Source organism: Microtus oregoni, unplaced genomic scaffold, assembly GCF_018167655.1.
Source record: "Microtus oregoni isolate MIOR12 unplaced genomic scaffold, Mior012 000000F_ref0000247, whole genome shotgun sequence".
NCBI lineage: Eukaryota > Metazoa > Chordata > Mammalia > Rodentia > Cricetidae > Microtus > Microtus oregoni.
The window spans coordinates 80,001,446-80,014,551 of NW_024543059.1; the positions used below are offsets into that span (position 1 = coordinate 80,001,446).

The 13,106-nt window shown below is 46.6% G+C and overlaps 1 protein-coding gene across 1 annotated transcript in view; it reads right to left on the reverse strand.

The window, feature by feature from the left end:
• The window catches only part of Sec24d (SEC24 homolog D, COPII coat complex component), an 84,440-nt gene extending 74,005 nt beyond the window's left edge, over positions 1–10,435 (reverse strand). Inside the window, exons 1-3 of the mRNA XM_041649797.1 lie at positions 10,216–10,435; positions 7,818–7,978; positions 900–1,032 (exon numbers count right to left, since the gene is read on the reverse strand). Coding sequence (XP_041505731.1) covers positions 900–1,032; positions 7,818–7,938 — 254 coding nt within the window. The 5' untranslated portion in view covers positions 7,939–7,978; positions 10,216–10,435. The remainder of the gene's footprint in view (positions 1–899; positions 1,033–7,817; positions 7,979–10,215) is intronic.
• Between the last annotated feature and the right edge of the window lie 2,671 nt (positions 10,436–13,106).

Consider the following 13,106-nt stretch of genomic DNA (forward strand, 5'->3'; position numbering starts at 1 on the left):
TGAGATTTCCGAGCCTTGAAGTGTGCTGCTGGCTCCACCCCAAGTGATAGTCCCTTATGGATGAGAGGCTCTCAATACCTCAGGAAGATTTTGGCTTCCCTATGCCTGCCCCAGACTTCCTCTTTCTCAATCAATTTCGAATAAATACAAGCTGTATTTTTTTTTTGAATTGCTTCTACAACAAGTCCCTCGTTGACATAAATATGCTTTCTCTATCGAATCAATCGATTTCACCTTAAGACTTTTGGTAAGCACTTACGGGGAATGAACACAGGTGTGTGGACATCTCGGGAGAAGAGAATGATCTAAAAGAATTTATAAGTTTTAATGGTTTGTTGTTCTGTTCTGAGTCAGTATCTCACTATGTAGCCCTAGCTGGTCTGGAACGTGCTCTGCAGATCAGGCTGGCCTCAAGCTTACAGAGATCTGCCTACTTCTGTTTCCCAAGGGTTGAGATTAAAGGTATGTATCACCATGCTCAGCACGATCTAATATTTTGAAAGACATATAGACTATAGACGTCTGAATGAACTGGAAATAAACACAAAACTCTAAAAATAATTGCCAGGTGGTGGTGGTGGCACATGTCTTCAATCTCAGCACTCTGGGAGTGCTCAGGTTTCTGTGAGTTCAAGGCCAGCCTGGTCTACAGAGTGAGTTCCAGGACAGCCAGAGCTACACAGAGAAATCCTGACTCAAATAAATAAGTAAAACCTCTAACAATAGCTGAATATAACCCCAAACTAAAATACATAGCTTTGACACAAGCAATTTTTGTGTATTCTTAAATATGGAACATCCAAAGATATTAAACTTTCAACCAAGAAACACACAAGTTTAAAAGATACTTCCAGAATACAGGGCATATTCAAATGACGGTTGAAATGTACTTAGCTCACCTTTGGGGAGGATGGCCCGGGGCACGGGCTCCATTTGGGCCAAACTGTGGGGGTCCAGGAGGTAAAGGGCCTGGGGGCAAGAGCCCGGAAGGAGCAGGGGCTCCCAAAGGCCCCGATGGCTGCTTCATCACGCCTGCAACAGAAGGGAACAGTTATGGGCACATTGAAGTGCAAAGAGAGATAATAGGAAGGAGGAAGATTAACAACTCAAGTGAAGATGGGCCAAGGGCGGACCACAAGGTCTTTCCAGCCTCCCTCAGCCACCCTCTCCACAGTAAATAACAAAATGAGTGAAGGAGGGAGGTCAAAGAGCAGGCCACAAGGCCCCTCCAACCTCGTTCAGCCACCCTCTCCACAGTGCCTATTATTAGTTAGTAATAATAATATTAAAAGAAAAAAAATTTTTTTAACCAAAGGAAATAAACTCTACACGTGGTAGAGGTGCCCTAACAGAACTCAGGATCTAACAAAAATATATGTAAGAGGGCGATAACTAAGTCAAAGAATCAGAGAGCAGCCTGGGAGAGCATCCTAAATGCATATAAGACGAGCCCCTGCCAGGGCCTTTGGAGAAGAGGGCTGTCAGTCCAGCATCCTGAGACAGGTGAGGGAGTGTTTAAGTCATCAGACCCAGAATGTGGGAATCACAGACAATGGCTGATGAGCCTTGCAGTGACCACTTTCCTGCAGAGGTTCCTCGGAGAATGTCTTAATTAGGGTTTCTATTGCTGTGATGAAACACCATGAAGAAGTAAACTGGGAAGGAAAGCGGCTCTTTGGCTTCCACTTCCACATCATAGTCCATCACTGAAGGAAGGCAGGACAGGAACTCAAACAGGGCAGGAACCTGGAGGCAGGAGCTAATGCAGAGGCCACGAAGAAGTGTTGCTTATTAGCTTGTCCAGATGGCTTTCTTATAGAACCCAAAACCACCGGCCTGGGGATGGCACCAGCCACATTAGTTGGGTCCTCCCCCTTAAATCACTGAGTAGAAAATGCCCTATAGCCTTGCCTACAGCTGGATCTTCTGGAGGCATTTTCTCAACTGAGGCTCCCTCCCTTCAGATAACTCTAGCTTGTAGCAAGCTGACATAAAACTTGCCAACACAGAGAACTTGAAGGTCCTTCTCATTTTTTCTAAAGCAACCAAGGCAGAGGAGCACCTGGACTTTGTGATGGAGAACCCCAAGCCGCGTTTGCATAACTAGCAGCTGTCAGACCTGGACAAGGAGCTTCCTCTGATGACCTCAATTTTCATCTTCGTAAATTGAAAGTAAAATCTACTCTCCCCAGCCGAGTCCCTGAAGCTTCCGTCTTACCCTCCGGGGTGTGCCCCTGTAACCTCCAAGCTGCCTGAGTGTTCTCCTTGACAGCTGGTATCCGCACTCACGCTGACTTCTTTCTGATCCCTGCCGCCAGGACATTTACGCCACACCCAGCCCCAGACAGACGAGGAATGACTGCACGGTCTGCAGTCACCCAGCAAGGCCTCGTCAGACTGTCACAATGTCTTTGGACAACCCAACACACGTGAGGCCGGAGCAGCAGGCTTTAGGAGAGACTATAGACTGCAGAGCCTATCAAGCCTCCTCTCTTCTAGGAGCCTATCAAGCCTCCTCTCTTCTAGCATGATTCCTTGAACTGAAGACTGTCTCTGCTGAGGACTGAACCCAAGACCCCACGTGTGAGGCACGCCCCAGTAAATAACCCAAGTTATAGCCCCGTCCTTTTTTTATATTTTATCATTTTAAAATTGGGGTCTTGTTAAATTGCCTCTGCTGCCTTTTGCCCTTCAGTCGGGGCAGACTCTAAACTTCAGTCTTCCCGCCTCAGCCTCCTGAACAGGTGGGAACCCAGGCCTGCACCACAGCCTGAGTGAGGGACTAACTTAACAGTCAGAGTTCTGTTTGCAGCTTTCTATATAGGACAAATGATAGATATTATTATCCAATTATAAATTATTTTAATTGATAAAAGTATATATTGGTCTGATACCATGTGATATAGCCACAGTCTGTGTGATGTTTTCACCAGGTTATATACATATATCAGAAACACATCATTTGATGGTAAGGCAACTGAACACTTTCTATAGCTATTTGAAAACTACTTTGCACCACACCAGAGCTCACTGCTTCTGTCTAACTTAGCTCCCACTAATCAAGTTTTCTCATCCTCCTCCCACTAGCCCAGCTTCTAGAAACCACCATCCCACTCCCAACATCTACGAGACCAGCTTCCTCAGCTCCCACATATGATTCCCGCCACGTAGCATTTTTCCTTCTGTGAATTAAGAAGAGTTCTCCCAACACTACAATTTTGGATGATGCTCAGCAATGTAAGAACACCACGAGGCTTGCAGTCACACCGACTGCGTCTGAGTGCCTTGTCTACACTGAGCTACTAAGACTGACAGGAGACGGGGTACCCTGTCTCTCAGACCCAGGACTTCTCAGGCTGGGTCACAGCTGTAATCTCCCCGCTCTCCAGGACGCTTTGGGAACTAGGTGAGGGAAGGGGTATGGGAATACTCAAAGCCATCTTCTCCTGCCGGGCCATATGCCCTGACTTCCTTTTCGTTTTACTTTTTTACGATTATGGCTTAATAAAATACATATAACTAAGAACACACTGCATTTTTATTTTTAAAGTGTTATTTTGGACAAAAGTAGAAATTCAGTATTACCCGAATATTAACTACTGTCAAAACAGGAGTCAGAACCCTTACCTTTCAAATGAGCAGGTGTCTTAGTTAGTTTCTATAGCTATGCTAAACACCGTGACTAAAAGCAACTTTGGGAAGAAAAGGTTTAACTCATCTTACAACCCTCAGGTCACACTTTCTCATTGAGGGAAGTCAGCGCTGGGGGCAGGAACTGAAATTTCTTTTGAGGCCACAGAGGAGGGTTGTTTACTGGCATGTTTGGAGGAGGGTTGTTTATTGGCATGTTCACCATGGCTTGATCAGCCTGCTTTCTCAGACAGCTTAAGTGCCTATCCAGGGGTAGCACCACCCATAGTGGGCTGGGATCTCCTGCTTCATCAATCATTAAAAAAATGCTTTTGGAGGTCAACAATGATTCAAACTCATTCAACATGCATTTAGCATGCCTCCAATGCACTAAGAGCGCTTATGGAGGACATAGCCAAGTAAGAAACAGTGACCCAGTCATGTGACAAAAGTTACAAAAGGCAAAGGGACTCCTAACCTTCCTGGGAAAATCAATGAGGAAAGACAGCTTGAGGTGCACCTTCGGGACAGCGGCTTCTTAAAACAGCAGACAGGATATGGGATTCTAGCCAGAAGTGGAGCCTGACCCGTGGTCTGAGAGAGCATGGCCTCATCAGGGACTGGCGAAGGGTTGGGTGGACATAGTGCGAGGGTAAGGTGGCAAGTATAGAAATCACCATCCAGATTGGTTGGAATCAGGCTGGTGTGTCATTTGGACTCTGTCCCCAGGGCAAAGGGAAATCAGTATCATGGTGACCTGCAGAGGCACAGTCTTTGATGGGCCACACAGTTGACATTTTCAAAAGTGAACAGACACAAAGAGGATCGGGTTCTCTAGAGCAGGAGGGGAACTTTAAGAGGAAATGAATACCACAGCGGGAAAGAACTGCTCATGCCAGAAGAAAGTGTCAAAACCCACAGCCATCTCTAACATGGCGGCAGGTATTATAGGCTGGGTTACTGGGCAAGAGCATCACTGCCCTCCAGGTTTGCCTTCACATACGGTCCTCAGCTAGAAACACAGACTCTATTTCCCAGGATCCTCTACAGTTTCTTTCTTTCTTCTTTTTCTTTTTTTATATGCAAAGCAATACACCTTTGAGGAACTTGGGCTAGCTCTGTCACAGGGGCTGTCCTTCTGGCCTCGAAGGAAGTGATTTTTGATATAATTATCCTGTGTGGGCTGTGCATCTCCGTAGACCAGATAAGATCCTAAGTCTAGGGCTGTGGGCCTTTCTCTGTTTGTTTCCTGACATCCCTTAACAAATTCCTTTCCACTACAAGAGGTTCTATTATCAGCAAAGGGACTCTGATCAAAACAGCATCATGGAAAAGCAGACCTTAAATTGGACCCTATTTCTAGCAAAGGAAAACAAAAATCAAAGAACATTTGTGGGAAGAAAAAAATCTTTATCTAAAACAAAAAAACAAAACAAAAAAACAAGGTCCTAATGGCCAGCGCTCCCAAAGCTCTGGTTACCTATATAAGAGATAGTGGTTACCTATATAAGAGATAGTGGTTACCTATATAAGAGATAGTGGTCACCTATATAAGAGATAGTGGTCACCTATATAAGAGATAGTGGTCACCTATATAAGAGATAGTGGTCACCTATATAAGAGATAGTGGTCACCTATATAAGAGATAGTGGTCACCTATATAAGAGATAGTGGTCACCTATATAAGAGATAGTGGTCACCTATATAAGAGATAGTGGTTACCTATATAAGAGATAGTGGTTACCTATATAAGAGATAGTGGTTACCTATATAAGAGATAGTGGTTACCTATATAAGAGATAGTGGTTACCTATATAAAGTTGTATGTGTAGTACAGCCACTTCTCACTCTCCCAGGCCCAACCCCAACCCCACTACTACAACAGTAACATGTCAGGTCTCTCTGCTTCCAGTCACAGAAAATGTTTTTCCATTCAAAGGACTCTTGGAAATGCCAGCACATTTTGGCAAAAGTTTTGGTAAAACTCCTTGAGGAAGAGGGAGGTACCACTGGTGTCTGGCGGACATGGGCCATAGACCATGGATGCTGCTAAGTACACAGGACACCTCTTTCACACACACACACACACACACACACACACACACACACACACATACATACACACACACACACACACGTGCACGCACACACGCACATGAGAGAGAGAAAGAAAGATGGAAAGAGAGACAGCATGTGAATGAGTTCACGCCAGATGTGAAGAATGCTAAGCTTTAGAAACCCTGCCCCTAGTTTCTCCCCCACACCTCCTAATATCCAGGGTAGTTCCTTCTCGCTGCGTACTGGAGTGTGACCCTTTCCAGTTTAAATCACTCCAGTGGTGCATTTGCTATGACCCCATTACTTTGCACTGTGAGGACCCCTCCTGGGTCACACGCTGAGTGTCTAGTTTACACCAGCAAGCCACCATCCTTCCTACTGACGCGTCTCCCGGGCCTTTCAGGTCACTTCTCTGAGAAGATGCTTTGGCCCTGACCCCATCTCAGAGCTTGGTACTTTCCTCCTGCTGCTGTGTGCTTCCCTGCTGCCCTCCTCTTCCTTTCCGAGGCCTTCTCCCGAACTGTAACTATCAAACTGCTGACTGTACCTATTGTCCTCGAGAAGAGTACGTAATATATGGACTGAGCCTGAGATCACTGTATTTGTTGTTTTGTGACGAGAACTTTGCTCACTCCAAAAGTCTGTTAGATTTGTTACCACATAACACAAAAATCACAAAAGCCCAATCAACGGGTGCCGGGAGAGATGTAACCTGTGCAAAACACAAAGCCAGATTCGGCACTGGCTACTCTGACGGAACAGATACTTCAAAAAGCCACAGTTAGGCTGTCTGTTAGAAAACCAGCGAAAAGATCACATACAATGTGTGTGTAAAGTATCTGTGAGTTGGTGCTGGGGAAGGGAACCCAGAGCCTCGGACACACTAGGCAAGGGCTCTATCACTCGACCCTCTCTACCTAGTACCACAGTTTGGGAAATGGTTTAACGTCCAGCATGGTGTCAGGAAACAAAGCAGGGGGAAGAATGTATAAGCGAGCTGGGGAAGCATCTGCAGGAGGATGAGATGGACAGTGGTGAAGACAACATGGAGGACGGATGACCATCTTCCTGGGAGAGCAGGGTGCTAGCCAGGCGCCTAGTGTAAATAAACCAGCACTCCAGCGACAGGTTGGTGTCTGCGGAGTCACAGATGAGGGGACAGAGCCAGTGAACCGAAAAGAAGAAACTGATAAAATAACGAAGACCTAAGGAACTTAACGTATAAGAGATGCAATGGGAAGTCATACAAGGTTTCGAGCCAAGTGTGTCATACAAAATCCTCCCAGTTAGAAAGTGGATGGTCTGGAGAAAGGCAGTAACAGGTAGACGCCTAAGGGTTAAAGGATTATTTGTCACCTGAGTGAGAGATGGATGGATTGGGCAAAAACCACTAACAGAACGGGAGAAGGAAATAGGTTCCCGAGTGCTCAAAACAAGAGTGGGAGACAGTCAGGTGGTACACACACAAACATGATGCAAACTCTCAAAACATGTAAGACCAATTTTTAAAAAAAGTCAAACAATAAACTCCTGGGAGATTGACTAGATTGGAACAGGCAAAATAAATAAAAGCCTCCGTTTTGATTTTGGAGTTTTTGTTTGTTTCCTGGAGACAGGGTCCCATATCGCCTAGACTGGCCTTGAACTTACTGTCTAGCCAAGGTTGGTCCTGAATGCCTTACCCGCCCTCCTGGCTCAATCTCTTGAGTGCTCACCTAACAGGCAGGCGCCACCACAGCCAGTGTATTTCGGTTTTGTAATAATGAAAGTTTGGGTGCTGAGTGATGCTCAGATGTGACGTGGAATACTAGTAAAAGGTAGGCTTCAAGGAAAGAGACCAAATTGCTCTGAACGTGAGCATGCCATGCCTAAGTAAACAGGCGAAGGGTGGAAAACACTGGTCCGGCATAGAAAGCCCTCAAGGCTGAAGAAGTAGATCTAAGAGGATAAGCATGTACTTCGTGTATCTTGCTGTAAGAGCCTCTTGAAATGATGCTGTCAACCCACAGCTCCAGTTAGCGACTAAAGCCTGCTTGCTCCCCTCTCGTTAATGCCCACCAGCTAGGACTATCCCATGCCTCCGAGCCCAGGGAATGAATAATCACATACAAGTGAAAAGAACAATTTACCTGGTGGAGAAGTTACATGGGCCGGATCCCCATAGTGTCCATAATGAGGGGGAGAAAGGCCCATTCCAGGCTGGGACTGAGAATACGGGGGTGTCGCCACATAACCTTGTCGGCTCATCATGAAAATATCATTCCAAAGGAGAGCCTACCGCAGAAGAACCCTGCAAGGGTAAAAACAAGAAGTTGACAAGAGAATTTTAGATACTTAATGCTATTAAAAAATATAAACACTATCAAGAAACATTCAGGATGGCTTGAAAAACAGTAGAAGTGTCCATCCGGGAAATATCTTCATTATATACAGCATTATGTATCATGTTATTATCCTCTGGACACGGCTTACAACATCTCTTTGGGATTCAGTAGCATCATTTCAGCGGTTTCAGTGGTCCCAGGAAAATTCTCAGGCACAGATCCGCATAGTAATTGCGAACCCCTCTTTCCCCGGGAAGCCTGAATTGCTTTCTACAGTCTCTCATTAGTATTCCTACAATTCTGTGTCTTGGTTTCCATGGTCACATTCTGCGACGACGCCATGCTGTTCAAGTGACTGGCCATAATGACTACAAGCCGTCTGCAGCCAGATGTTTCATGACTTGGATCTTTCTGGTGCCCTTCTAATTGTCCATCTTAATCTGCAGTTAAGGAAAAGGCAGAGTCCATTGACTATAAGCTGAGATAGAAGTGATACTCGCCTCTGTGACTCATAATTTGACAGGCCAGTGGCAGCTCCAACCATCGCGGCCAAAGATGCTAGGTAGGATTCTGACTTACATGATGTCACACCTCAGATTCAAGTACCTATATTCAATCAACAAAGTAACAGTCCTATTGAGTCTATTCAGAACCCAAATACCAAATAGCGGTACACATTTATTTGTCCAGGTTTTGAGAAAACATACCTCCTAGGGAGGCTTTCAAAAGACATTTGTTTGTTTGTTTGTTTGTTTGTTTGTTTTTAACTTTTTTCCCCTCGAGACAGCGTTTCTCTGTGTAGCCCTGGCTGTCTTGGAACTAGCTCTGTAGACCAGGCTAACCTCGAACTTATGGAGATCCACCTGCCTCTGCCTCCCTAATACTGGGATTAAAGGTGTGTGCCACTACCTCCTGGCTTTCAAAAACCATTTGCAGGGGCTGGAGAGATGGCTCAGTGGTTAAGAGCATTGCCTGCTCTTCCAAAGGTCCTGAGTTCAATTCCCGGCAACCACATGGTGGCTCACAACCATCTGTAAAGAGGTCTGGTGCCATCTTCCGGCCTGCAGGCATACACACAGACAGAATATTGTATACATAATAAATAAATAAAATAAATATTTTAAAAAAAAAACCATTTGCAACAAGACATGGGGTGCTCAAAATTCTGGGGTGGGGGGAATGTGTTTTCATCTCCTATCTGCCAATGTATAGCTTTGTGACCTAGGGCAAACTGAAGAGGCTCTCTGGGCCTCAGTTTTCTGTTTTAGAAAATGAAGTGTCCAAAAGCCGTATTACTTGTGACACGTTGGTTCTCTAGTTTCTTTCCAGTTTCTCCACCAGGCATTTGTGTGTGTGTCCTGTGATTTCTTGTTGCTTCTTTTTTAGGTAAAGATTAGCAACGCCTTCTAAGACATGGGCTCTGTCTTTATTCTGGAAATGGCTTGCCACTCTAAAACGTGAAGGCCAAAATCCACGCTTTAGCTTTGTTTTCATATTAAAACTTAAGCTTCTGAGTGGCCACCAAGAAAAAGTATCATGAGGTCACTGCCTTCTTAACGGAGGACAGAAAGGCAGACAAAGGTCTCCAGTCCACTGTGTTCCTGACAACACTTTCCCTCCTCCCACTGCGCCTAGAGAGACGTGGCAGCCTGCTTGGCCCCATCCAGACCAGCCCCTTTCGAAGACCGCACCGGCACACCCACGCAGCAGCTGCGGGAGGGAAGCAGGGCAACGATGCTCACTGCAAAGAACGGGAAGCAGCCCATCCCTCTTTCCTGGTCCTGGGAGGAATTCGCTTCCTCACCCTACTGTGCCACGTCAAACTTCCTCACCCAGATCACCAAGTTGCTGAAACCTGACTCAGCTGTAAGCGGGCGACATGGCAGAAAGCCACTTGGCACAGACCGGCCTCGGATCCAAACGTAGAGCGCTTGGATTCAACAAACACACCCTTCCCTGTCCACTGTCACCCGGGACAAGTTCACGTTCCGCTCTAAAGATATCCCGAAGCCGAACGCTGGAGTTGCCATTTTCCCTCGGAATATTTCCTCGGGGAACCGGGGAGCCAAGTTGATGGGGAGTCGCGGTGCAGCGGCGTGTGGCCGCTCAGCACCCCAGCTGCGCCCCGAGCTCGCCGTACCTGCGACTCCCCAACCTCCCCATCCCCCCCCCCCCCACGTCTTGCGCCCCGCGTCCCCGGTACCTGTTCTGCAAGCTCCGCACCCCGCGCCGCCGCCACCGAGTCGCTCTGGACTGTGAGTGCCACGTCAGGCGCCCGGCTGCGCGCGCGCTGGACCCGCTCGCTCCCGCGGCGCGCACCGGCGGGGGCGGGGCCGCGCCTCCCGCTGCGGCCTCCCGCCTCTTTCCGGGTGTTTTCCGCTTGGCTTTTCCTTCTCCAGGCCCCGCCTCCTCCAACTTGTCAAAGATCCTCCGGTTTCGTTCCGCCCGGTGCCCGTGGGAGGGACCCGAGCGAAAAGGGCGCGCTCTGTGTTCAACAGGTGGCTCTGAATAGCCGCCCTGCGCGTCCCTTGCTGGAAGAGACGCGTGTCGGCGGCTGCACGGTTGCAAGAGCAATCTGGCTCGTGTACAGACAATTTGATGACGTCTTCCAGCACTACAACAGAGGAAGGGAGGCCCAAGGCAGCCTGGTTAGGTGTGGAACGAGAGAGGAGGATGTCCATAACGTGAGACTGCACAGCTGAAATGGCCTCGAGGAAGCAACGGTGGCAGGACCCCTGAGGGACAGATGGCATGTCTCACCCATAAACAGGAACTCGAGTCAAAGTACATAACTTTTAGTCGTCCCCACCACAAACAGTTGAGGAACACCCATTTTTGCCCTAAAATCAGGACCATTAGACTAGTTTCCAACCATGTCTCACTATCAAAATAGAAACTATGAGTTCAATCTGCAGTGGAGTTTGGAATAGCTTTACATTTTACTCAGTTTTATGAAATAAAAGCAGCTTGGAGATTTTGCCTTCACTATGTGCCTTCTGAGTAATCAGAAAATCAAAGCTCCCTAAAACGTGACTAGTGAAAAGCTGAGTAACTTTTCTTATCGCCATCATAAAATTCTCTGACAGCCACAACTAAAAGGAGAAAATGTCTAGTTTGGTCCTCAGTTCAAAGGTGTAATCTCATCTTGGTGCAGAAATCAAGCTGGTGGTAGCTTGAGGCTGGCGATCGCTTTGCATCCGCAGTTAGGAGGCAGAGAGCCATGAATGCTTATGCGTGGCTCTTTCTAAGCAGTCCAAGATCCGAGCCCAGGGAATGATACCACCCACGATGGCTAGGTCTTCACATCTCAAAGCATCTAGTCAAGATAGTCCCTCACAGGCCTGCCCGGGGTCTTCCTACCTCAATTTTAGATACTATTAGAATTATCAGGAATTTTAAGGCAACTGTATTTACTGGTTTTGTTACTGAAAAAGAAACAATTTAAAGGCTAGTCATTTATGTTGGCTCATAGTCTCAGAAGTTTCATTTCTAAGTCATTTGCTATATTGAAATGAGAGAAGGGGTGGGGTGGGGGGCTGGCAGATAAAGCAGCTCATCTCAGAGAGGCTGGGAAGCAAAGGGGGAAGCGTGGAGGGTCTCAAGCAGGATACAGCCCTAGCCCAGTCCTTCCCATTACCTGTTTACATAGGCTCTCTTAGTAACTTTTCTATTGCTGGGATAGATCACCATGACCAAAGCCACTCAGAGAAGAAAGGGTTTATTGGGAATCTGCAGTTTCAGAGGATTAGAGTCCATGACCACTGTTATGTTGGGGAGCATGGCCCCAAGCGCACAGACTTGGAGCTGGGGCCGTAGCTGAGAGCTTACATCTAGAGCCATGAGCACAAGGCAGGGAGAGAGATAATGGAAATGGCCCTAGTCATTTGAAACCTCCAAACCTGCTGCCAAGGACACACCTCTAAACAAGGCCACACCTCCCAATCCTCCCCATACAGTTCCACCAATGGGAAACCAAGTATTCAAACATCTGAACCTGTGGAGGACGTTCTCATTCAAGCCACCACATCCCACCCCTGATCTACACAGGCCTGTAGCCATATCATAATGCAAGATGCATTCAGTCCAACCTCAAATGTCCTGCAGTCTTTCACAGTCTCAACACAGTTGAAAAACTCAAAGTCCAAAACTTTTCTGAGACTCAAGATAATCTCTTAATCGGAACCTCCTGTAAAATCAAGTTACGTACTTCCAAAACAAAATCACACAGAATATGCATTACCATTCTAAAAGGGAGAAATGGGGGCATAGTGAAGAAATAATGGACCAAAGTAAGACTGAAAACCCGCAGAATAATCTCCATGAATCCCATCACTCCACGGCAGTGGTCAAAGGGTTTTGGCTCTGTCCTTCCAGCTGTCTTGACTGTAGTACACTTTTCCCTCTCTCTTGGGCTGTTTTGACTCCCTGTGTGCAGCGCTCCCTGGCAGACCATGACTTCAGCATCTATGTATTCTGGGGTCTCCAGTGCAATCCAGATTTTACTTTCACAGCTTCATGGGTCGGCATCTCAGGACCTCCATGCGGGGACTTGCCTGCTACACCAGCCCTCCTTAATTTTTGAGAAGGGAAGATTCCAGAACTCTATTACTCGTGTATCTTTCGTGACTTTAAATCCAGAATTGCATGGTCAGTATTGCCAAGACTGGCTGCCTGCTTGGAATGGAGTCTGCCCCCTTTTTGAAATACATTTGGAGAAACCTTGTTGCTTTTTCTTTTTAACAGAAAAATCCCTCGGGTCTTTTCCTTTCACAAGATGAAGGATTAGCCACCTGAAGTCTTGCCCTGAGGACACCACTGCCTTCTTACAATTTCAATGCAATTCTTTCCTAATCTCTTTCAGGACAAGCAAGGCTTGGCTCCAACACTAAACTTCCTGGTGCTCTTTTCCTCCTTAAGCTGTGTATTTTGTATTTCTTCTGGCACACTTGTTCTTTTCCATTGTAAACATGCATAAGAGTGATAACTAATAACCACTTGACAGAACCAATATTAGGCTGTCTTGAAATCTCTTCTGAAAATGAAATTAGCCCGTTATTTTTCAATTTTGCCTCAGGCGGATTTTAGGACACAGGC